Raw genomic sequence first — 27,090 nt, 5'->3', positions numbered from 1 at the left:
GAAAAAGGGCAAATACAGTTCAATTAAGATGTTTTGGGTGTGTGCGTGCCTGGGTGGGTCAGTTGGTTAAGCGTCTGATTTCAGCTCAGGTCATGATCTCAAGGTTCCTGAGTTTGAGCCCCGTGTCAAGCTCTGTGCTGATAGCTCAGAATCTTGAGCCTGCTTTAAATCTGTGTCTCCCTCTCTCTCTGCCCCTCCCCCTCTCACACTCTGTCTCTCTCTCAAAAATAAATAAACTTAAAAAAAAAAAAGTATTTTGGGAAAGAGACCATGTTCATGTAGCTTTTTTTTTTTTTTTTTTTTTTAAGAGAGCAAGAGACAGCATGACAGGGGAAGGGCAGAGAGTGAGGGAGCGAGATGATCCCAAGCAGGCTCCACACTGTCAGCACACACGGAGCCTGACATGGGTCTCGAACTCACAAAACTGAGATCATTACCTGAGCTGAAATCAGGAGTCGGACACTTAATTGACTGAGCCACCCAGGTGCCACTCACATAACTTTTATTACAGTATGTTATAATTCTATTTTGTTATTGTTGTTATTATTGTTATTATTGTTGTGCCCAATTTATAAACTAACCTTTATCATAGATACATGCATATAGGAAAAAAACATCATATATATAGGGTTTGGTACTATCTGTAGTTTCAGGCATCCACTGGGGGTCTTGGGATATATTTCCTTTAGATAAGGCAGGTGGTGGGCAGAGACTATGTACCCAATAACAAAGTAAAAAAGAAAAACCCTACGATCAACTCTGTAGATACAGAAAGGCATTTAACAAAATCCCACATGTGGTGATGATAAAAACTCTCAACAAACTAGGGGAAAAAGGAAACTTCCTCAATCTGATAAAGAGCATCTATGAAAAATCAATAGCTGAAATCATACTTAATGCTGAAAGACTGAATATTTTCCCTCTAAGAACAGGAACAAGACAAGGTGTTCACTGTCATCACTTCTATTCAACATTGTATTGGAGGTTCTAGCCAGTGCAATCAGGCAAGAAAAATAAAAGACATCTAGATTGAAAGAGAAGGGTAAAACTTTTTATTTACAGATGACATGATTCTGTGTGATTTCTTCAAAAAAAAAAGTTCCCAGAACAATTAAGTGCACTTAACAAAGTTGCAGGATACAAGAATATAGAAGAGTCACTTGTATTTCTATATATGAGCAAATAAATAGTCAGAAGTTGAAATTTAAAAAGAATACCATTTACAGTAAAATAAAAAATATTCACTACCTAAGGATAAATTGTATAAAAGATGTATAAGACCTCTACGTTGGAAGCTATAAAATATTACTGAGGAAAATTAAAGAAAACCTAAATAAATGAAGAGCTGTTATGTTCAAGAATTGGAAGACTCAATATTGTTAATTCTCTATAAAGATACAGATTGAGTACAATCCCACTCAAAATCCCCAACCAGCAATTTCTGGAAAGTGACAAGCTGGTTTTAAAGTTCGTACGGAAATGCAAAGGTCCTAGAACAGCCAAAACAATTTTGGTGAAGAGCAGAGAGGACTTCTAAAGCTTATCATAGCTATGTTAATCAAGACAGTGGTATTGATGTAAAGATGAGCAAATAGATCCACAGAACAGAAAGTCCAGAAAAAAATACGGTCAGTTAATTTTTGAGTATGGCACCAAGGAAATTAAATGAAAAAAGAGTGGTCTTTTCAATGTTTATTTAGTTTTGAGAGAGAGAGAGAAGAAGCATGAGTGGGGGAGGGGCGGAAAGGAGAGACTGAGGATCTGAAGCAGGCCCTATGCTGTGCAGAGTGCCCCCTGCCCAGGGCTCAAACTCAAAAACCAGGAAATCGTGAACTGAGCTGAAATCAAGAGTTGGCTGCTTAACTGAGTGAGCACCACCTCCCCCCCCCCCCCCCCCGCCCCTCCGGGTGCCCCAGGAATAGTCTTTTCAATAAATGGAACAATTTGGTACTCCTATAGAAAAAAAATGAATCCTACCTTAATCATACCTTGCATCACACATAAAAAGTTAATTCAAAATTGGTCATAGACCTAAATCTAAAGCCTAAATCTATACAATTTCTAGAAAAAAATGTTTGTGATTTTTGGGGTTTGGTAAAGGTTTGTAAGATACAATAACAAGCATGATTTATTTAAAAAAAAAAAGATAAGTTGGACTATATCAATATTAATATCTCTTTGAAAGCCACCTTTAAGAGAACAAGGACAAGTCACAGAATGGGAGAAATATTCACAAATCCCATTTCTTTTTCTTTCTCTTTCTCTTTTTTCTCTTCAGGCTTACTTATTTTGATATAGAGAGAGCAGGGGAGGAGGGGGAGAGACTCCCGAGCAGGCTCTGCACTGTCAGCGCAGAGCCCTAAGCGGGGCTTGAACTCACGAATGCGACATCATGACCTGAGCCAAAATCAAGAGTCGGACAGACGCTTAACTGACTGAGCCATCCAGGCGCCCCCACAAATCACTTTTCTGGTTAAAGACTTACTTAGAATATATAAGGAATTCTCAAAACTCAGCGATAGGAAAACAACCCAGTAAAAAATAGGCAAAAGATACAAGTGGGCATTTTGCCAGAGAAAATGCATGGATAGCAGATAAACACATGAAAAGATGAGCCATATCATTAGGGAAATGTAGATTAAAACCTCGATAAGATACCGCTACAAACTTGTTAGGATGTTTTCAGTTAAAAAGGCTTGCAGTACCAAGTGTTGGTGAGGATGTGGAGCACCTGATCTGGTGGGAATGCAAGGTTTTATAGCCCCTTTGGAAAAAAGTTTGGCACTTTCTTAACGACCTAAAATGGACTCCTACCCTATGACTTAGCCATTCTACTCCTAGGCACTTATCTGGGAGAGTTGAATGCACATGACCACATAGAGATTGTACCTAGATATTCACAGCATCTTTATCTGTAAAAGACAGGAATTGAAAACAGTCCAAATGTGTATCAGTATGCAAATAATTCAAATGTGCGTCAGCAGGCAAATACAGTTTGCACTGTCTTCATACAATGGGATATTACTCAGCAATAAAAAGGAAGGAACTATTGATACACACTGTAATGTGTTTGAGTCTCAATATAATTACAGTAATAAAAGCCAGGAAAGAGACATGGTTCCATTTATATGAAATCCTATGAAATATAAACTATTCAGAAAGCGGATTAGAGGTCTGGAGACGTGAGCTGGAGAGGAATGAATCATAAAAGGACACAAGACTTTTTGGAATGACAGATATGCTCATCTTTGTTGTAGTGATGGCTTTACAGATAAATGTACGTATGTCAAAACTTACCAAATTGTATACTTTAAATATGTGCAAGTTATTGTATGTTAAATATATGTCACTAAATCTGTTTTTATTTTTATTAAAAAAATTTTTAAGGGTTGTACCTTCTTTATTTTATTTCTTTTTATTTTATTTTTTATTTTTTAAAATTTACATCCAAATTAGTTAGTATATAGTGTAACAATGATTTCAGGAGTAGATTCCTTAGTGCCCCTTACCCATTTAGCCCATCCCCCCTCCCACAACCCCTCCATCAACCCTCAGTTTGTTCTCCGTATTTATGAGTCTCTTCTGTTTTGTCCCCTCCCTGTTTTTATATTATTTTTGTTTCCCTTCCCTTATGTTCATCTGTTTTGTCTCTTAAAGTCCTCATATGAGTGAAGTCATATGATTTTTGTCTTTCTCTAATTTCACTTAGCATAATAACCCTCCAGTTCCATCCACATAGTTGCAAATGGCAAGATTTCATTTTTTTTTGATTGCCAAGTAATACTCCATTGTATGTATATACCACATCTTCTTTATCCATTCATCCGTCGATGGACATTTGGGCTCTTTCCATACTTTGCCTATTATTGACAGTGCTGCTATAAACATGGGAGTGCATGTGTCCCTTCGAAACAGCACACCTGTATCCTGTGGATAAATGCCTAGTAGTGCAGTTGCTGGGTCGTAGGGTAGTTCTATTTTTAGTTTTTTTGAGGAACCTCCATACTGTTTTCCAGAGTGGCTGCATCAGCTTGCATTCCCATAAATTTTTTTTGATGTTTATTTATTTTAGAGAGAGAGCAAAAAAACCTTAAAAAAATTTTAAAACAAATGTACTTGTGTGTTCTTCAGTGTTTATATTGTGTTGCTCAAATTTCAGAATCACATAGGGGACTCAATAATTTTTTAAATAATTTTCAGTGATTAAGTTTGGGGTAGGAACAGGTCCATTGTGTGTCATAACCGCAAGATCATGACCTGAGCTGAAGTTGGACGCTTAACTGACTGAGCCACCCAGGTGTCCGAGTTTACTTACAGTTTTAATTTATCATGAAACTGAAAAACTATAATAAATGTTCCAACTTAGGCTTTCTGAAATTCTAAAGGAATTTTCAGAATGATATACATCAAATGTTAGGTTTAATTTTATTGTCAGATTAGAATATTGTTGTTCAACTGGATGATAAATAGGAATGTTATAAGAACCCTAAAGAGAAAATGGAGGAAGTCAACAGTATCCTGGGCTTAGGAGAAAAATTCTTAGGATTTTGATTGGATGACCAGGTATCTATGTTAGGTAGAATAATGGCCCCTTAAATATGTCCACATCCTAATCTCTGGAATTTGTCAATATGTTACCTTACACAGAAGGGACTTTGTAGATGTGATTAAAAACTTTGAGATGGGGAGATTATCCTGTATGACCCAAATGGGCCCGACATAATCACAGGGATTCTTAAGAAATTTAAGAAAGCAGAGAAACTTTCCTGGCTGTGATCAGAAGGCAATGTGACTGCATAAGAATGATCAGAGACATACAATATTGTTATTTTGAATTTCTTTTAAGTTTATGTATTTTGAGAGAGAGTGGGGGTGGGGGAGGGTAGAGAGAATCCCAAGTAGGCTCCATGCTGCCTGTGCAGAGCCTGATGAAGGGCTCGAACTCACAAACTCAGATCATGACTTGAGTCGAAGTTGGATGCTAAAGTGACTGAGTCACCCAGGAGCACCACAATATTGTTACTTTGAAAATAGAGGAAGGAGCCATGAACCAAGGAATGTAGGTGGCTTCTAGAATTTGGAAAAAGCAAGGAAATAGATTTTCTCCTAGAGTTTCTAGAAGGAATTGCAGCCCTGCTTACACCTTGATTTTATCCCAGAGAGATCTGTTTCTGATTCCAGAACTATAAGATAATAAATGTGTATTACCTAACCTGTGTGTTGGTGGTAATTTGTTACTGCGGCTGTAAAATACGAATGCAGTATCTAAGGTGGTAAAGCTCAGAATTAATAGTGTTTTGCTGGAGAGTTGCAGTGAAAAGTGAATTCTATAATACCAAAGTAACTTTTTCCATTCCTTGGGAATTATTTTCCCTTCCACATTTCAAATCTCATTTTCCCATAAAGTAAAATATGTATTTACTCACCAAAAACTGATTCTAAATATAAAATATTAGTTGGAATAAATCTTAGATGTCATTGTACTCTAACCTCCTGAAATTTATAGATGGAGAAACTGAGCGACAGCCAAAGATTCCATAGCTAGTTAGCAATAGATCATAGTTTACATTCAGGCGTGGTTCAGTGCTCTACTGTATGTATACCCTTTAATGAGAAATTTGTTCCAGAATTGTGGAATATCTGAGTCACTTATCCAAAGAGGGTGTTTACGTAGGGAGATAGACGAATCTTTGTCTAGTTGACAGGATTGATTATGGGATTAATTTGTCATCTAGGAAGGTCCTAAGAGCCTGATCCTTAAGGGATGGAGTAAGTCCCATTAACAAACTTCACTGGTCAGTAACTTGATATGCATACAGGGGGAAGTACCAAGGCAAAATGGAGGGTTCTGGGAGAGGGTGGGGATACATCAAAAATAATTTTCCATATTCTCGCCCTGTTAACAGGCTTATAGATTCTATTTTTCTCCAGACGTTTCCCCAAACACTGCCTCTCTCCTGTAATGGAAGATACCTGTTCTGAAAACCCAGTGCACAGACAGAAGTCCCTGGACATTAATCTGGAGAGCAGCACTCTTTCCCCTCTCTGTCTTCAGCTGCTGTTCTCCTCCTGCACCTGTATGGTGGGGATTTAAGGTAGCCAAGGTTTCTGTTCTTCTACCTAAGGTTTTGTTCACAGACCTGAAATGCTATTCTCATACAGTTTTTCTGTTGGACATAATAATGGACCTTGGTCACAATCTCACGGTTCATGAGTTTGAGCCCTACATTGGGCTGTGCGCTGGCAGCATGGAGCCTGCTTGGAATTCTGTCTCCCTCTCTTTCTGCCCCTCCCCCACTTGGTCTCTATCTCTCTCTCTCTCAAAAAAAAAAAAAAAAAAAAAAAAAGCTTAAAAACTACTTTAAAAAAATAATGGGGCCACCAGGGCGGCTCAGTCAGTTAAGTGTCCAACTTCAGCTCAGGTCATGATCTTGTGGTTTGTGAGTTCAAGTCCCATGTTGGGCTCTGTGCTAACAGCTCAGACTGAGCCTGGAGTCTCCTTCGGATTCTGTGTCTTCCTCTCTCTGCTCATCTCTCCCCACCCACCTCTTACTCTGTCTGTCTCTCTCTGTCTCTGTCTCTCTCTCTCTCTCTCCCAAAAATAAACATTTAAAAAAATTTTTTAAAAATGGACCTTGGAAAACATGTATTAAGGCCCTATCTTAAATCTGCTTCATTTATATTACAGTGCTTTAATGAGACAGTACCATAAGGGGATACAGTATTATGCAGAACTTTTATACTAGGTTTCTTCTCTCTGCGTTCCAGCTGGGAACCATCTCTTCGCCTAGTTGCTATTTAATGTGTACTCAAGAGATAGACAGCTAGGTGTAGTGTTCTGTTTTTACTGCCTGTGTGTAAGCCAAATTGATATTAATAAGATGAATCTACTGGCGCCTGGGTGACTCAATCATTGAGCATCTGACTTTGGCTCAGGTCATGATCTCACAGTTTGTGAGTTCGAGTCCCACATTAGGTGAGCTTAAGCCGCGCTTTGGGTGAGCCCTGCCTCTCTGTCTCTCTCTTTCTCTTTCTCTCTCTCTCTCTCTCTCTCTCTTTCTCTCTCTCTCTCTCTTTCTCTCTCTCTCTCTCTCTCTCTCTCTCCCCCTCCCTCCCTCCCTCCCTCCCTCGTGGGATTCTCTTTCTCACTCCCTCCCTCTGCCCCTTACTCACTTGTGTACATGTTCTCTCTCTCTCAAAAGATGAATCTATTATGTGTATATATGCACAGACATGTACTTACAGTGCATTTCAGAGATATACTAGTTATGCCAGGGTTTTGTTAGTTACTGTTCCTGATTAGAACAGAATATTATTTTTACTTTTTTTTTTTATAGTTGAACACTCAGGTACAGTGTAATTCTCTAGATTTTTTCATAGTAGATTTGGAGGGGGAATATAGTCAACTGGTAATGATATTTCAGTACTGATTCCTTACTCTAGCATCTTATATTTTACCATTTTTATATTGACTACTTTTGAAAATCACCATTCGTTTATTTCAGTGTTTGTTGAGTGCTTTTTTGCCATTCACTTAGGCTAGGTGGTAGAGGTACACAAATGAGTAGGACACAATGTACAGTGTTTGCAGACCTTTGTCATGCGTTACCTTGTTGGCCTGTTCTTAGAAATCATCAGCAGACTTGGAAGCAAACTGTTTGACCCTATGAACCAACCCAGGTTGATAATCTTCCACTGTGGCACAGGTAGAATTTTGATTTTTTAAAAAATTTTGTTAATGTTTGTTTATTTTTGAGAGATAGAGACTGAACATGAGCAGGGGAGGGGCAGAGAGAGGGAGACACAGAATCCAAAGCAGGTTCCAGGCTCTGAGCTGTCAGCACAGAGACCAACGTGGGGCTCGCACCCATGAACCATAAGATCGTGAGCTGAAGTCGGACACTTAACTGACTGAGCCACCCAGGTGCCCCAGAAATTTGATTTTTCTATCAAAAACATAAACAGGTAATAAAGGCTTACTCCTGTCTTTACCTTTACCAGAATGTAAGTTCTGAGGAGATAGAAATTGTTTCTGTTCACTACTGCTGTATCTCCCTTGGCTCAAACAGTGTCTGACACATAGTAGGTGCTCAGTAAATATTTGTTGAATGGCCACTTATCTTTCAGCTTTTAACTCACATGTGTCCTTATAATGTTCTGGCTACCTGTTCCTTTATGGATATATTTTCCTTACATCCCATTGGCCTGAATTTAGTTACATGGCCATATTTAGCTGTAAGGGAGGACATTGGGGCTTCATTTGGGAAGCTTTGTGTTCAGTTAAAAACTAAGGGTTTTATTAATTAGGAAGAAGTGGAGAAAAAGAGACTTGAGAATTGCTAGCAGTCTCTACCACAAGTCTGACCAACGATACCTATCAGATGTACCTTGGGGCTAAGGGGGTTTCATGACTTGATGCGGAGCAGGCTACAGTGAGTCACAGCCAAGAGGCAATGCCTAAAGTCAAGTACCAGGGAAGGATTCATTCACATGCTTGCCTGAGGAGGTAAAAGAATAGTAAATAATTATATTTGAACCATGGTATGCTATTAAAGGACAGTGAGAGGACTAGTGCTTTCAAAGTGCTAAAAGATCTTATTGATTGACGGCACACTGTCGAACAGGGGAGGGGCGGAGGGAGAGAGAAGAGAATCTTAAGCAGGCTCCACATTCAGCATGGAGCCAGACCTGGGCCTCTATCCCACGACCCTGGGATGTTGACCTAAGCCGGAATTAAGAGTCGATGCTCGATTTACTGAACCATCCAGGCACCCCAGTGCTGAGAGATCTTTTAAATCTATCATTGGTAATATTGCTGTCTTCTTTGGGGATGGTTTGTGGTTTTTAAGCTGTTCAACTGTATCACTACGGGTGTTAGTACTCAGAAGTGGGGCTTGGACATTATAAGTTTGAGAACACGGTTTTATTTGCTTAGTAGTAATTGCAACTACTGTGTATATTTTCATCTTAATTTCCATGTAGAGTCTGGTAACTTCCCGGTGAACATGCAGACTTCTCTTCTGAGCTCAGGCCTCGTGTCTGACTGCCTTCTGGGTGTCTCACAAGGATTCTTTGCTCAATCAGAGTTTTCTTCCTCTGCATTGAAGGCACTCCAAAATGTTTTCATTAAATTGAAGAGAAAAAAAAAGTTCTGATGAGTGGAATCATGAAGTATTTCATCTTTTTGTCCTAAGTTTAAGAAAAAATATGAAAGTAATAGATCCTCAGCATTAAACTATTTAAATTATCTAAAATAAAATTACAAAGTGAAAATTCCTTCTTACCCTTCTCCTCCCAGATCTCATTCTCCAGAGCTGTCTTTACTGGCTGTTTTAATAGTATGTATCTTTCCAAACTTTTTGTGTATATAAGCAGTATTATACACACATACACCCTATGTTCCTTCTAAAAATAGGATCATATTACAGAGTGTTTGCAACTCACCATTTGCTTAATAGGACATCTTAGACATCTTTTCATCTTTTCATGTCCTTATTAGAAGGTTATTTTATCTGGAATGGCTAAAACCTTACCTGTTCTATGTTAATATTTCTGGAATTTAGCTATCTTAACTCTAAGAAAAAACCATGATAAAAAAAATTTGACATGTTATATTTGCATAATTGTAATCCAGTGCTGTAAAATGTTTGCACATGGCAAAATCTACAAACTGGGAACCATGGTTGGTTGATACAATTAAAATAATACCACATTGTCACATGTATTACCCTCTGTGATATCATCAGTTGACTTTTTTTTTTTTTTTTTTTTTTTCTTTTTTTTCCCTAAACAACCCAGAGGACCAAATCACCACTGGGCACTGGGCACTATGCACCGTAACAATACACTTCATTTACTACAGTGTTTCTCCTCCCCCCCCCCCCCCCCCCCAGTGGATGAGCATTTATAAAATCTTAATTCAGCTATTTGGATGTTTCTGGTGTTTAGACTCTTAACTAAGTCATTTTGTACTATCTAGATTTATCTCATCCTTTTCAAAGACTGCATTATATTTTTGTAGTGTGAATTTGCCAAATTTTATTTAAAATTTTTTTTAACGTTTATTTATTATTGAGAGAGAGACACAGAGCATGAGCAGGGGAGGGGAAGAGAGAGGGGAGTCACAGAATCTGAAGTAGGCTCCAGGCTCTGAGCTGTCAGCACAGAGCCAGCCCGACGTGGGGCTCGAACTCATGAACTGTGAGATCATGACGTGAGCCGAAGTTGGATGCTCAGCCGACTGAGCCACCCAGGCTCCCCTTGCCAAATTTTATTTAAACACTCCCATGTTATTCTATTGAGGAAAAACTTTAGCATATTTTATTTAGCCATATGGTTAACTTAGCGGTAACTTAAGCAATCTATAAATGTTTAAGTGATTAACAAATGTACACTTGTGTTCTTCCTACTCTTAAGTCATTACTTTTCTGTTTCCTCCTGACTCTGTCCTCTGTATATTTAAGTCTTTCTGGTCCTTTTCGCTTTTTAAGTCTGTGCTCTCTACTTCCCTTTCGCCTAAAGCATTTTACCTTTTCCCTTTATAAGTGTAGCACAAATATCAAATGGCTCCCTTGTCACTTTCACATCTTTATACACTCCCCTTCTACTTAACTTTTAACTTGGAATACGCTATCTTTCTCTCATTTCCCTTTCTTAACCTTTCAACCTTTACCACTGCCCAGTGTCCAGGGGAGATACTAGGGGATGCACATTGTCAGCAATGTTCCCCCTGCAAAATGAAAAACAAAACTTTTAGCCAAATACTTATTCATAGATGTTCCATTTTATCCTAAGAGCAACCCTTAAATGTTTGAGAAGTGATTGCATCTACAAAATAAAGACATGCTAAGAAAAATGTTCAATTGGGTGATAAGAGTGTACAGAAATCAAAAACACTGTTTATAAAAATCCTTTGAAAAGGAGTGCCTGGGTGGCTCAGTTGGTTAAGCATCTGACTTCGGCTCAGGTCATGATCTAATGGTTCGTGGGTTCAAGCCCCGTGTCAGGCTGTGTGCTGACAGCTCAGAGCCTGGAGCCTGCTTCTGATTCTGTCTCCGTCTTTGCCCCTCCCCTGCTCGTGCTCTCTGTCTCTCTCAAAAATAAATAAACAATAAAAAATAAAAGATCCTTTGAACAGAATAAATGAAATAATGGACATAGTTGATAACCAAATAGTAATCTATAAATTCCATCAAAGGAAATCTCTTAGAATATAGAACCAAAAGCCAATGATGGAATTGAAGAGAAAAGCTCAATGTCTCTCAACCCTGTGTGCACATTAGAATCATCTGAGATAACTTTTTTTTTTTTAATTTTTTTTTTATTTAAAAAAAAATTTTTTTTTGTAACGTTTATTTATTTTTGGGACAGAGAGAGACACAGCATGAACGGGGGAGGGGCAGAGAGAGAGGGAGACACAGAATCGGAAACAGGCTCCAGACTCTGAGCCATCAGCCCAGAGCCCGATGCAGGGCTCGAACTCACGGACCGCGAGATCGTGACCTGAGCCGAAGTCGGACGCTCAACCGACTGAGCCACCCGGGCGCCCTGAGATAACTTTTTAAAATCACTGATGCCTTGGCCCCAGCATAGCTCAATTATATACAGATTCTCTGGGAATAGGGTAGAGGCATCAGTGGCTTTTTAAAGCTTCCCAGGTGATTCTGATATTTATCCCATGTTTAGAAACATGCTTAAGAGATCTGAAGGATAGAACCAAGATGTCCACAGTCTGTCTAGCAAGACTTTTAGAGGCAGAGGACAGACATGGAAGGAAAAGAAATAATAGTAGCACCTCCCCTGAGATCCCCCAAAGACTCACCTTCAGCAGTTGAGGGCCAGGATATCAAGGCCCTGCAGGAATTAAGGAAAGAAAACAAATACCACAGTATATCCTGGTGATCTGTCTGAACCCCAAGAATAAAGAAAATCCCTGTATCTTCTATAAAGAATGGGAGCCACCTTGTGCACTAGGGAGGGAAGGAAATCTAACTGGCCTAACTGACCCAAACACAGCTTCTGCTCTCTTCCTAGACATGTCTCTCTACTTAATTTCTCTGGCCCACTCCTGCTTTTTTTGTGACGCTGACCACAGACTCCATGGGGAAGAGCTGGTCTCTTACTGTTGGTATTTAGAAGTCAATTTGCGCTTCTTTGTTCTCTCCTTTAGTGTGATCCCTTCTGCCTTCTTGTTCAGTGACACACTTTTTGTTTTCCAGCTCAGTTAGAGCTTTGCAAAGTTTTCTGTGATTCCAGTGTCATCTTGGAGAAAGTTGATAATTTAGTACTGTCTTCCAACCTTTGACATTTGGATGGTCTAATATTTTCTAGGGTTTGTTGTTGTTTTGTTTTGTTTTTAATGAGAATAGTAATTCATCCAAGTGGTCAGTGACAGAAGTAATTATGAATTTGGTCTGTTAACTTTGCTTTCTTCAGTAACTGCTTGAACTGAGGAAAGTGAGTTTACCAAAGCGTCGTATGTATCTAAGAGATACAGTGAAGGAGGAAATAGTGTCTAGCTATAAAGTGGTAATCCCATTTAGAATTCTTTTTGCTCTGCTGTCTCATTGACCGGACATCTGAGCCTTCAGTCTCTGAAGAATTGATGCAGCAGTCACTGCTGGAGACTCGGTTCCCAACCTTGGATGTACCCTGGAAACGAGAAAGGCGTCTTCAGTTACGGTGAACGTGGGAGGATTAAAGAGAAGTTAAGTCTGGCTGACTGTTCTGCTAATTTCCATCTGCTCTCGCCTCAGATTTCTTTCTTGTTTCCTTTTTTGATTGTACTTAAATACACATAACAAAATTTGCAGTTTTTACCAGTTTTGAATGTACAGTGCAGTGACCATACGTTCACATTGCTGTGCAATTATTACCACTGTTGTTCTCCAGAACTTTTTCACCTTCCCAGACAGAAACTCTGCACGCATTAAACAACTGTCCGTTCCCCTTCCCCCAGCCCCTAGTAATTCTCTATTCTACTTTTCTGACTTTGTGAATTTGCCTGTTCTAGGTACCTCATAAAAGAGTCATGTGATATTTGCCCTTTTGTGTCTGGCTTATTTCACTTAGCATAATGTTTTTAGGGTTTATCCATGTTGTAGCATGTGTTAGAATTTTATTTTTTTATGGCCAGATATTTTAATAATACATATATGCACACACCATGTCTTGTTTATGGACACTTGGATTGTTTCCACCTTTTGGCCATTATGAATAGTGTTGCTATGAAGATTGCTGTACAAGTCTCTTCTTTCACTTCCTTTGGGTGTATTTGCAGGAGTAGAATAAGCGGATCATAATGGTGATTCTGTGTTTAACATTTTGATGAACCACAGGGCATGCACCATTTTATATCCCCACCAGTAAAGCATGAGGGTTCCAGTTTGTCTGCATCTCCCCAACACTCATAATTTTAAGTTCTCATATAGCCATTCTAATAGGTGTGAAGTGGTATCTAAGAGGGAGGCAGAATATGTGACCCCACAAGATGCCACTTTGGCACGTGGGTTATTTTGAGCTGAAGGCAATCGAGGTCTAATAGACTCAGGAAGACGTTTTGTTTTTGTTTTTGTTTTTGTTTTTAACCTCTACCTCTCCCTTAACTGCCTAAAAAAATTTAGATAGAGGGCCTGTACCACGAAGAGAGCTAATACCAGAGATAACTTTTTATATAAAAAAGATTTATCTACATGACAGGGCAGACATTTGCTTATAAAACATCTGTTCCTCCCATCTTCCTGTGAATTGTCTTCCTCCTCCTTGAAGTTCTAGACTCCTACCATAGCTCAGGATGGCTTATAAGCCTCACTTGCTTGAGTGTCTGGGAGCTTCCTATCTTTGGGGTTCTCACAGATACAAAATTTGTTTTTTCTTTTTTCCCTCCTGTTAATCTGTCTTAGGTAAATTTAATTGTTAGACCAGCCTAAGAACCTAGAAGGAGAGAAGGGGATCATTTTCCCCTTTACATATCTCATTGTGATTTTGTTTTGCATTTCCCTAATAACTAATGATGTTGAGCGTCTTTTCATATGCTTATTGGCCATTTTTCACAGGTTTCTTTTTTGAAGGAGAAAAAAATGTACGGGCACACGTGGCAGTAGTCTTCATCATCTTTCCATTCCCCTCCCCAGTGTGGAGGAAGGACGTTACCTTCTGTCTTTATCTGTGATCTTCTTTCTTCTGCATGCATATTTATCTTTTGTTGTCTGGGAACTCCTCCTAACATGCTGGTGTGTTCCTGGACTTGAATGTTTGACGGAGGCCTGGGTTGAAAGTCAGTGAGGGCAGGGGCGCCTGGGTGGCCCAGTCGGTTAAGCGTCCGACTTCGGCTCAGGTCATGATCTCACACTCCATAAGTTCGAGCCCCACATCTGGCTCTGTGCTGACAGCTCAGAGCCTGGAGCCTGTTTCAGATTCTGTGTCTCCCTCTCTCTGTGCTCCTCCCCTATTCATGCTCTGTCTCTCTCTGTCTCAAAATTAAATAAACGTTAAAAAAAAAATTAAAAAGAAAGTCAGCGAGGGCTTTTCAGTTCATCCTTACTCGAGTATATTCAAAATTAAGATGAATTACTGCATTAAGATGGATTAAGCCGCACGGTATATTTCTTTCTTTTGTGTTTTAGTTCTAGGAGGCTGAAAACCTTTATGGCTCAGGCATCTGTGTTACGTAGAAAGAATGCTACTGTAATGTTCTGTGCTGTTAACCAAGTATCTAGTTCCTATATTCTTTTTTTTTTTTTTTTTTTTTTAATCTTTCTGAAAACTCTCCTGGTAGACAGTAGGATAACCTGATACAAGTTATCTATATTTTAACAGAGAACAACACAGTAAGTAATACACATGGGGAATTAGTGGATAACGCTTTAAAAGGACTTCTCATCTGGGGAATCTGACAGTCTAGTTACATTGACTGAATTTTTCAGTACGCTGTTGGTGAAATTGTAAGCGTATTCTCATTTTTCTGTTATGTCTCAGGTGTTTGCGGACTGGCGCTTTGGAGAGTGCCTGCTTATCTGGCATGTCCATAACAGAACTGTGTGTTCCCTCTCTGATGTGCTGGGTAGCAGTTTCCCCCCTTTGGACAGTTCAGAACAGTGAGCTTTATCCTAGATTAATATCCATAGCTACATAGTGGTTCTAAATCCAGAATAAACCGAGAGTAGGGGAGAGAAGAAGAGGCTCTCTCATGAAGAAAGTGAAACTTTCTCAGTGTGTCTTGCCGGTTTTTAGGAATTGTCTGTTCTTCCTGCCTTTTTTCATATAAACTAGATTAAGGAAAAAGGTCATTGTTGTTTTTAAGTTTTATTTTTATTTAAGTAATCTCTACACCCAACATGGGACTCAACTCAGTGACCACGAGATCAAGAGTTGCAAGAATGAGCCAGTCAGGCACCCCAAGGAAAAAGCTGTTTGTTTGTTTTTAATGTTTGTTTATTTTGAGAAAGCACATGTGCACGTACCCGAGCAGGAGGAGCAGGGAGAGAGAGAATCCCAAACAGGCTCTGTGCTGCGAGCACAGAGCCCAACACGGGGCTTGAACTCAGGAACTGTGAGATCATGCCCTCAGTCGAAACCAAGAGTCGGATACTTACCCAATTGAGCTACCCACCCAGGTTCCCCGGAAAAAGGGTTTTTTTTTTAATTTGTTTTGTTTGCTTATAAAAATCTGTACCCCAAATGACATAACTGGAATTAAGGGAAAAAACTTGGAAAGTTCCGTTTTTTTCTTTATTCTTCCAGATTTATCTGCCTTTGAACGTTGAAAAAAGTTTTATTGTTGTTTATCTTTGTGTTTTAATTATTCATGCTACTCCTCTTCTTAGCAACTCCATACTACTTAGAACCATTGTCTGAAATCACCTGTATCCCTTGCAGTGTTAGAACCAAAAATGAAGAGTAAATTTCTTGATCAAGTGAGACTTACAAAGTTAGCAGATCAGCTTACAGGTTTTCTATTTATTGGATTTTAGCAAGCCATTGTTTGCTACCCTTTGGATTAGAAGCAAAAGAAAATGCTTTTTGATTGACAATATTTTCATTTAAAAGTTCAGCTGATCCCCAGTTGATGAGCATTGAAAAGAAAGGCATTGTCTTTGGATGTGTGGTGGCCATGCTTTCTCAAAGCTTTTAGTTTTTTTGTGATATTTGTGCTCACACACACTCTCATAAATGATTTGAAAGTAAGTGGCAGACTTCATGACACCTCACCCCTAAATACCACAGCATGGGTCTCCTGAGAATGAGAATATTATTTTACGTAAAACATTACTACTGTATCACACCCCAGAAAGTTGACATTATAAAGTAATAATAATCTAATGTACACTCTTACTTTTCCAAGTTTTTCTAATTCTCCCAGAAATGTACTTTTATGATACTTTTGTCCCCCTAATCCAGGATCCGGCCAAAGATCACACATCACATTTGGTTGTGGTGTCTCTTTAGTCTCCTTTATTTGTTTGTTTGTTTGTTTATTTACATCCAAATTAGTTAGCATATAGGGCAACAATGATTTCAGGAGTAGATTCCTTACCGCCACTTACCCATTTAGCCCATCCCCCCTCCTACAACCCCTCCACTAATCCTCTGTTTGTTCACCATATTTAAGAGTCTCTTTTGTTTTGTCCCCCTCCCTGTTTTTATATTTTTGTTGCCTTTCCCTTATATTCATCTGTTTTGTCTCAAAGTCCTTATATGAGTGAAGTCATATGATACTCATCTTTCTCTGACTGATTTCACTTAGCATAATACCCTCCAGTTCCATCCGCGTAGTTGCAAATGGCAAGATTTCATTTTTGATTGCCGAGTAATACTCCATTGTATAGATATACCACATCTTCTTTATCCATTCATCTATCGATGGACATTTGGGCTCTTTTCATACTTTGGCTGTTGTTGATAGTGCTGCTATAAACACTGGGGTACATATGTCCCTTCGAAACAGCTCTTTAGTCTCCTTTAAACCAGAGCAGGACCTCTGTCTTTTTTGGGTGAGGGGTCTTTCATAACATTCACATTTTAAGGAGTCTGGGCCAGTTGTCTCCTACAATATTCCACAACTAATTTTGTCTCGTTTTCTTGATTAGTTTCAGGTTAAATACTTTTGGTAGGATTACTGCATGTATACTTGCCATTCTACCACATCAGGAGGCACAGTGGTATCAGTTTGTGTTACTTTTGGTAGTACACAGTTCGATCTTGATGCAGACCACTTGTGCTAAGGAATAGCTGTCAGATCACTTCATTGGAAAGCCCTTTTCCTCTATTAAGTAATCTAGATTCATGCTTTGAGACTTTGTGACTGTCCTACTCCTTTAGAACCTTCCACCTGGTTATTGTAATTTGTTCATTGATTTAATTCAGAGTTTTGCCAGGGGTCTACTGATGGATGTCTACTGATGAAGCCCAGGAAATTTTTTTGGGTACATATATTTTTCCAGGAATATGATTCATGACTCGCAAAATATTTTTAAAAATCTTTTGTCCGCCTCTCTTTTGGAGGTGGCTTCTACAAGTTCCTATGCATTAGAGAAGTCTGTTTATAAGCAGTAGGTTACTAGAAGCTGGGAACCAACAATGTTCATGTGATTTTCTTAATTATCTAGCGTAGCATCACATACAGCTGGGCACTTAATTTCTGTTGTTGTTCGTTTGAGAATGCTTTGTTCTGGCCTCTCCCTTATCCTGAGCCAAGCATTTGGATCTTTTGTGTTTGGTATAAAGTGTACTAGAAAATAGAGCAAAGGAGCTTAGCCCCTGGTTTTTGGTGTTCTCTTTGAAGATTTTTGGGCACAGCCAAATTTGATTTGTGTCTTTGTTGACACTGAAGTGTATTTGGGTCAATTGGAAATGAGTTAAAGCACTGCAATATATTATTATTATGTATTGACTTTAGGGAGCTTTAGATCCATTATTAGCCCAATGCAGAATAGCTGTAGAAGTGGTTAATTCTTGACTTTCCCTGCTCAACCAGGAAAGCAGTATGGAATTAATCATGGCAGGAGCCACTGAGGTGTGTTTTGTTTCATCTATCGATTAGCCTGTTGGTAACACTGGCTTGCCTTATATGAAAAAGTGTCTGTCATTTGGGTGACTGATAATAACAGTAAGTGCTAATGTTGGAAGGTATACTTCTAAAAATACATATCATACCATTTAATCCAGGTGATCACTCCGTGAAGGTTGTTACTATTTTTATTCTAATTACACAGGTGAGGGGAAAGACGGAGAGAAGTTAAAGATAGCCGACATCAAACAGCTCGTAAGGAGCCCCAGATTCCTTGCTTTTTTTTGTTTTAGCACTCTGAAAGGTAGAGGCATTCTGTGAGTTCTAAATATGAACAAAGCATGGCCCTTGTTCTCAAGGACGTTTTAAATCAAACCAGTATGTCTTCTTATAAATATATTAATTATAGGCAGCACATCAAGGGAAGAGCTAGGGAAGCACACAGAAGTGCAGACAGCCTCCAAGTATAGAGTCAAGGTTGGTATGCCGGGGGAAGCATTTGAGAGGGAACATGTCTAGGGAGGAAGAAAAAGTGACCAAAAGGACCAAGGTGGGAAAGCACAGGGCTTATTACGGCTGAGGGGCTGCTCTGGTTTGGCATGAGCTGCGTGGGATACAGTAAAAGAAAGTGGTGGAAGCTGGGCCTGTGACAGGTTAGGTCAGACTGTGAAGGGCCTCAGAATGCCATGCTAGGGAAGAGAGAGCCTCCTTCCGTAGGTATTTTGAGCAGGAAATGAAAAGTGTAGGGTAGCCCTGTAGAGAACCCAGTAATAAGCATGATAAATGCTTACATTTTTAAGTTAAGATCCTGTGCTAATCTCTTCACATGATACACACAGAATCTCACTAACGCCTGCAGTAACTGAACAAAGTACTCTGTCCCTTTTACAGATGTGAAATCGAGGCTCCACGAGATTAGGTTTGCAGGTGTCAAACATATTGCTGGAGCTAAGACTTGGACTGGGGTCTGTGAGCTTCTAAAACCTGTTCTGTTTGCCACTGTGATATATTGTTTTTAAAAACAGGTCACCTGATACGTTCTTGATCCTCTGTTAAGAATATGGCTGTGGGAAATAGACATTTTCAAAGTTCCGGAAGTACTGCTTTTCAGTGCTAGGGAATGTAATCACCACCAAACCCGACTTGTACTGCTCTCTAATTGGGGCCAGTGCTGCATAGGAAGCTGAAGAACTGGATGATGTTTTATTTACATGCCTCATGACATGAATACATGCCTGTGGCAAATGTTTTTGTGTTCATTTTCACCGTTTAACCTTATTGGTCCCACGTAATTCTTACATCAGGGAGAGCCCAGTTCGTAGGGGCATTTTCAGGTGCTTAAAGCAGTGATATTTTTCCTAGCTAAAATACATTTCTTCTCAGCAGGTTTTCTACTAACAAAAGACCATGACTACTGATGAAGGTGCCAAGAACAATGGAGAAAACCCAGCGGCAGCTGTGGCTGAACGCGGAGAGGATATTACCTCTAAAAAAGATAGAGGAGTATTAAAGGTGAGGTTACAAGGTTGAATGACATGTAGGGAAATTTCCTACCTGGAAGGATTATTTATAAAGATGTTTGTGTTTTTGGTCGGAGGTGGAGGTGGATGTTGTTCACTGAGGCTTACTAAGTGCTCATTACTCAGTGCTCATTACTCTCATTTCATCTTCACGACTTGAGGTTTATTTTTTTAATTAAAAAATGTTTAAAGTTTATTTTTGAGAGAGAGAGAGAGAGCACAAGCTGTGGAGAGGCAGAGAGAGAAAGAGACAGAAGATCTGAAGCAGGATCCACCCTGTCAGCGCAGAGCCTGATGCAGGGGTTGGAACCCACAAACGGCGAAATCATGACCGGAGCCGAGTGAGCCACCCAGGCACCCCGAGGTTTATTTTTATTCCCAGAGAGATGGTGAAATTGAGGCCCTGGTGGGTGAATTAACCTGCCCAGTATCCTAGATCATAGGAAATACAGATCTGGGGGCCAGATCCAAAAGACGTAGGACTTAGAGTCCCCCAGTTCTCAGCGTGTACGCATGCGTGGTTATTTTAACGTAATATTTAAGGACGTGAAAGCTAGCTAATGACAATTCAGAAGACTTACTAAAGGAAAAGCCAACTTGCAGGGTTCAAAAGGATTGTTTTTACATACAGATTCTTGTTTGTGCAGTGAAGAGATTTTGTGAGGTTTCATCCAAGAATATATCTTACTTCGGAATTAGCTTTCCTCATTAAAACACTACAGGGGACCTGGGTGGCTCAGTCGGTTGAGTGTCCAACTCTTGATTTCAGTTCAGGTCGTGATCCCAGGGTCATGGGATTGAGGCCTGTTTTGGGCTCATGCTAAGTGTGGAGCCTGCTTCGTCCTCTTTCTCTCCCTCTGCCCCTCTGCCCTGCTCGCACTCTCTCCCTCTCTAAAATTAAAAATTAAAAGTAAAAACTGTGTATGGTTTTCACTGTGTAATTAGTCATTTCTATGTATAGTGTTTTTTTTTTTTTTTTTTAATGTTTGTTTATTTTTGAGAGAGAGAGAGAGACAGAGCACAAGCAGGGGGGAGGGGCAGAGAGCAAGGGAGACACAGAATCCGAAGCAGGCTCCAGGCTCTGAGCTGTCAGCACAGAGCCCGACGCAGGGCTCGAACCCACAAACCGTGAGATCGTGGCCTGAGCTGAAGTCGGACACTCAACTGACTGAGCCACCCAGGTGCCCCTGTGTCTTTTTTTTATTTGTATCTCACAGGGGTCTTGTGAGACGACCAGAGCAACTGTTAATCCTTCCATTTTATTGATGGAAAATGTATATTTGAATTCCATATAAATTAATAAACTGCAGCTGAGAGAGGGTTAAATGCTTTAGTTGTATTAAGTCATGCCTTCTCCTACATTGTTGTTACATGGACAAGTTTTGTATAGTTAATTATTTTTCCCTGAAAATATGATCTCCCACATTCTAAGTATTATCACTAAGTGAGTTTTAGTATCTCCATGTGTCAGCAGTAGTAAATGAGAATTTTTTAGTTTGTTTTGTCTGATCTTGCTTGTGTGAAAGCTTTTTTTTCTGTGCCTGAATCTTCTGAATGTAGTTGTTTTACCGTTAGCTTGCTACATGCTAAGCCAAATTTTGGAAGACTTTCAACTACAGAAATAAGGGCTTTATGCCATAGATTTGTATCATGCTCTCATTTTTCAGAGGGCTTCTCAGTCTATAACTATATGAATTCCTTATCCCAAACTCCAGGATACTTCTAGAGACAGTAGAAATTGTGCAGGCAGTCTGCAGCATCTCCTCGCTCTATTTAAGTCTTTCTCTTTCATGTTTTCAGCGTACCCACCCATGTAGAGAACATGTTCCTCAACCCGCCTCCAGCCCTGTTTTGTTCCAGGGAGTAAATCTGATAAGATTTTTAGGCTTGTAAGACGCACTTTGAGATTGTAAGCCCTTTAAATCGTATCACTTATCACTGTCTAGAGCCTTAGGTTTCACCATGGGGCTTTTGGTTAAGATTAAATAGTCTACTAACTGTGCGACATGGGGCGATGTAGTTAACCTCTCTTTGATGAAATTTCCTCATTGTAAAATTGGAACAATACTACTACCTACCTCATAGAGTGACTGGGATTATATAAAGCATTTAGCACAGTGCCTCATCTGTAGTAACCTCGTTTATTCCCTATTACATACATAACTTTTTAAAAGACCAAGGCACGTCCGGGAAGTCAGTGACTAGCTCAGGAAAATAAAATTACACTGTGGAGCTTACATTTTTAAAATGAATCGAGACTAAAATTCATTCCTTAATGCAACTGCTTAAGGCACCTCCTCACATCTTCCCATTTCCTCCTACCCAGAGCCCCTAGCAACTAACATTCTATTCTCTGTTATGAGTTCAGCTTTTTTAGATGTCACGTATAAGTGAGATCACACAGTGTCTGTCTTTCTCTGTCACTTAGCATAATGCTCCTAAGATCCATCCGTGTTGTCACAAATGGCAAGATTGTGTTCTTTATTGTGGCTGAATTAACATTCCACTGTGTGTATATGTGCCACATTTCTCTTGATCCATTCATTTGCGTATGGATCCTTAGATTGTTTCCAGGGTTTAGCTGTTGTAAATATTGCTGCCCTGAACATGGGGTGCATAGATCTTTTTGAGCTAGTGTTCTCGTTTTCTTCAGATAAATACCCAGAAGTAGAATTGCTGGATCGTATCGTAATTCTATTTTTAATTTATTGAGGAAACTTCACACTATTTTCTACAGTGGCAGCACCCATTTCCATTCCTGCCAACAGTGCGCGAAGGTTCCCTTTTCTCCATATCCTCACCAGCACTTGTTTTTTCTTGTCTTTCTCATCATAGCCATTCTAAAAGGTGAGGTAAAGTCTCGTGGGTTTGATTTGCATTTTGGGGATTGTTTTGTTTTTCCATTACTTCCTTCTTAACAAGTGTATAGAAACACAACTGATTTCTGTGTGTTGATTTTGAATCCTCCCGCTTCACTGAATTCATTGATTAGTTCTAACAGGTTTTTATTGGAGTTGCAGTAATGATTCTCATCTTTATTTTTTTATTTTTTTTTATTTTTTGAGAGAGAGAGTGGATGAGGGAGGGCTGAGGGAGGAGAGGGAGAGAGAGAATCTCAAGCAGGTTCCATGTTTAGTGCGGAACCCAACACTGGGCTCAATCTCATGACCCTGAGATCATGGCCTGAGCCAAACAAAGTCAAGAGTCCTACGCTTAGCTGACTGAGCCACCCAGGCTCCTCCGATTCTTTTCCTTTAAACAATGTCTGGACTTTTGAACTAAGAAAGTTGTAGAATAGAAGTTTAGCGTGTTTACATGGTGATAAGAGGGCGGGGCTGGTAGGACACAACTTAAAGAACTTAGGAGCAAATGATTGAATTCTTTATAGAAAGTTTCAGACTCTTCCCCTAATACGATGTTTCTTGGGCATGAGCTACCATCCTCTGTTATCTAATAAAGATGATTAATTTGGCATAGGTGATTGACAGAATAAATTATACCACCACATGCCTGGATTTGATTTTCTTTTCCCAGAACTGACCCAACTGCATTAGTGGCCTACTCTGCCAAGAACAAAATAAGTATACTGGATTTTATGACAGCTAAATATTTTTCAGCCTGGAGCTTTTTTTTTGGCATTTGCTTTACTAGAAAACAAGTTTTTCAGTATCATATCAAACTACGAAGTGATGCTGGGTTTTTTGCACATTGAATATTCTTCATATAAAAGGAAGTGGAACCTGTTATACTAGGAAGTTGAGCTTTTTGAAAGTAAACCAAACTAGTGGAATTTAGTCAAAAGGTAATGTTTTTAGCAAAAGAGGGAAGTAAATAAAATCTCACCTTTTGAAACTTGCTTTAGACTTCTTTTTGAAGATTTTTGGAAGTCCACTCATCTTTTTGTTCCGATTCAGTTTATATATGAACTGGTTCTATGTTTTGAGAGATTTTAGTGTCAAAGCATGAAGCAGGATCTATTGGTTATATTATTACCTTATTTTGAGGGGATAGTGTGCTTGACAGTGAAATTAAATATAGCATTAAAGATTTAGAGTAGTATAGGAAGGTTTTCTAACAGTTAGGATTATTGAGAGAACTGGGAGGGAAGCCTTGAGAAAGGACAGGTAATTATTTGCAAATCTGCCTGGGTAATGTAGAATGGATTCTGTGATCTTTTTTATTTGATTAGAATAAAATCAGCTCCCTTTTTTGATGTTTGTCTTTTCCAGATTGTCAAAAGAGCGGGAAGTAGTGAGGAAATGCCAATGATTGGAGACAAAGTTTATGTCCATTACAAAGGAAAATTGTCAAATGGAAAGAAATTCGATTCCAGTCATGATAGAAATGAACCGTTTGTCTTTAGTCTTGGCAAAGGTAAGAGGGTGTTTTTTGAGTTGTGTTTTGCTTAGACTTATTGCTATTTATATTATATAGAAGTTGGTCGATCCTGTATAGGAGCTAGCAGATTTTTAGGGGGTCCATAATGTCAAAGTTATTTTCATAATGTTATGAAGATGTTGTCCAGCTTTTTACCGTGTTGACATTCGCACTGATGGTACAAAAGCTACAGTGGTAAAAACTGCTGCTGCCGTTAGCACAGATCTGGTCTACGGCACCAGACTATACGAGTAATCCTTCCGATATTCTTCGATGCCCTCATTCGCTGTTTAAATAAGAAAAAGAAGGGAAGCCCGTGACACTTAATGTCCTTGATAACAGTGTAAAAAATACCAGTCGTATTAAATCCTAATCCTCGGCTTTGGCATTGTTCTGCTGTTTTGTGACAGACAGGGAGGCGCACAGGGCACACTTCTGTACCCGAGGACAGTGGTTGTCTCCTGGGAAAGCACTTGTGCACTTAACCTGAGTGAAGAACTGAATGAGGTGCATTTTTCCAGAAAACACCATTTTTATTAGAAAGGGCAAACTGGGGGCGCCTGGGTGGCTCGGTCGGTTACGCGTCTGACTTTGGCTCAGGTCATGATCTCGCGGTCCGTGAGTTCAAGCCCCGCGTTGGGCTCTATGCTGACCGCTCAGAGCCTGGAGCCTGCTTCAGATTCTGTGTCTCCCTCTCTCTGTGACCCTCCCCGTTCATGCTCTGTCTCTCTCTGTCTCAAAAATAAATAAACGTTAAAAAGAAAAAAAAGGGCAAACCGTTATTGTTCGGATTTGATTATTCAGTATTTGGCAGATAACTTTCTTAAAAATGAATGAAGCGAGGGGCGCCTGGGTGGCTTGGTCGGTTAAGCATCCGACTTCGGCTCAGGTCATGATCTCACGGTCCGTGGGTTCGAGCCCCGCGTCGGGCTCTGTGCTGACAGCTCGGAGCCTGGAGCCTGTTTCAGATTCTGTGTCTCCCTCTATCTCTGCTCCTCCCCTGTTCATGCTCTGTCTCTCTCTGTCTCAAAAATAAATAAACGTTAAAAAAAAAAAAAATGAATGAAGCGAGCCTGTCACTTCAAGGAAAACAGCTGACAGTATTTGTAACCATTGAGTTTTCAAATGAAAATTCTAGTTCTGGGAAATTTGTATCTGCCACGGTGAGCTTGACAGCTTCCCAGAACTTAAAAGACTTCTGATGAGATCGATGGATGTTCAGGAATGTTGTTTTTAAAATATCATCCAGTGAAATGTGTTAACGTGTGGAAGATCTGGGCAACTCAGTGAACCAATATTTTCCCAATACAAGATGTTACAAAATCATGTGTGACTAAAAAGATCCATTCGTTTTGCAGGCTAGATCAATGGATTTTAATGTAACATAATATTAACGAAAAGTTCCTTGATCTGCTTTCAGATTCTACATTGCAACTAACTTTTATGAAACTGCCACTTGTCCAGCTTGCATGTCCTCTCAGATGATTATATTCATAATTATCTGAAAAGGCTGTTAAAGTACTCCTACCTTTTCCACCTATCTATCTTTTGGGTTTGGATTTTTTCTGTAGATTTAAACTCAGATTGCAACAGATGAATGCAGAAGTAGGTATGAGAATTTGGTTGTCTTCTGTCAAGTCAGACACATTTTACACTTGTTAAACTGCAAAACAATGCTGTTCTCAGTAATTTTTTACAAATATAGTTGCTTTTCATAAAAATAAATTTTTTGTGTTAACATATATGAGGCTGTTACTATTTTTCAGTAGTAAATGTACTATGTTTGAAGGTAAGTAACTTTAATTTTTAATGTGGTAAATATCAGTAGATAGATAAACAAGTTCTTTGGGGTCTTCAATTTTTAAGATTAAAGGGGTCCTGAGGAAAAAGGTTGAGAAGCACTATTTTCAGGTCTTAAGTGTTATTTTTACTAATTCATTTTCAAATGCTTTTGCGTGTCTTTAGTTAATTTAGTACTTTCTTTAATCTTGTGAGAATAATAGCCCATACATCAAACTAGACTTTGTGGACCATGTGGCTTGTTGAAAGTTAGTGGCTGAGTTACCAATGTTTTTAATTCTTACCTGCTACAGATAGAACAGATCTCCAGTTCGTTCCCAGATTAAGTGTGGGAGAAAAGGATTGGACACCCCCCCCCCCCCCCCCCCCCGCGCACTGGTCTACCACCATGTCTCAATGTTGACTATAACCCCTTTCATTTTTTACTGTACCACCTGAAATGAATTGTTAACCAGGCATGATCTGGGAAAGAAAAGAGCCAGTGAGGAACTGCAGACTTAAACTCTTTCTGCCTCTCTTGTACCCTGCCTTTCCTGGTACTCACAGGCCTGTGTCCTGGTGACTCCTGCTTCTTGTCCGGCTGTACCCTTCCCGGGCTCTGGTGCAGCCTGTGCCACTGCTCCCTTCTCCTTTGGGTCTTCAGTGAGTTGGTGGCTTGTGTGAGATTAATCTTGTGTTTCAGTACGATGGCAATCAAATACAGATTCTTTTTGTTGAGAAAGCAGATAATGATTGACAGTTAAATTAGAGTTTTTTTCTTTTTTGTTGATTCAGAGATGTGAACCTCCAGGGCCACCAGCATGGCTGTGGCATCAGCATTTAATTTAGATGACCTCAGAGTAAATGGCCTCATCAGACATCTGTGTTTCCACTGCTCCCCCTGCCCCCTTCAAACTCTTACTCTACCCTTTGAATTTCTGTCCTAAAGAAGTTGATGGATTTAAGCCAACAAGTCTCTCAGCAGCTACCTTTGCAAGTAGACTTGCTAAGAATTGCTAAGAACTGGGGGGAAAAAAAGAATTGCTAAGAACTTACGCTGCTGTCTTTTCTACCTGCATTTTCTTAATAAACTACCCTATGCTGAATGAGTCTTTTATGTTTCCTAGAATTTTGAGCAGAGATAAAAGAGGCAGCTTTCAGTTGACTTGGTACCTATGACACACCTGTCTAGAGACAGTGTGGTCTCTTGGGGAGAGCATCCACCTGGGTGTTAGGAAGCCAGAGTTCCTATCTTCACTCTTCCCTGTTATGTTAACACGAGTAAGCCACCTAACCTTCCCTGCTCCTCTAAAAAGGAGGCATCTGTAGAAAAGCATTAAGATTAATTCTGGCTATGATTTCATTCTTGTACCTTCTGTAAAGAGTACAGGAATGAAAACCATAAAA

General features: G+C 39.6%; 1 protein-coding gene across 8 annotated transcripts in view; it reads left to right on the top strand.

The window, feature by feature from the left end:
• Nucleotides 1–27,090, top strand: part of FKBP5 (FKBP prolyl isomerase 5) — a 118,592-nt gene that overhangs the window by 39,960 nt on the left and 51,542 nt on the right. For 6 of the 8 annotated variants that reach the window (XM_078446846.2, XM_078446852.2, XM_078446848.2 and 3 more), the window contains 2 exons: nucleotides 19,394–19,519; nucleotides 23,757–23,901. In XM_078446846.2, the coding sequence (XP_078302972.1) occupies nucleotides 19,415–19,519; nucleotides 23,757–23,901 (250 nt within the window). In that variant the 5' untranslated portion in view covers nucleotides 19,394–19,414. Of the gene's footprint in view, nucleotides 1–19,390; nucleotides 19,520–23,756; nucleotides 23,902–27,090 lie in introns of all 8 variants that reach the window. The other 2 variants (XM_078446849.2, XM_078446853.2) reach the window with 1 other exon arrangement.

This window comes from Panthera onca, chromosome B2 (assembly GCF_046562875.1).
Source record: "Panthera onca isolate mPanOnc1 chromosome B2, mPanOnc1 haplotype 2, whole genome shotgun sequence".
Taxonomy (NCBI): domain Eukaryota; kingdom Metazoa; phylum Chordata; class Mammalia; order Carnivora; family Felidae; genus Panthera; species Panthera onca.
The sequence above is the reverse complement of the archived record's forward strand: the minus strand, read 5'-3'. Positions and strand labels throughout refer to the sequence as shown.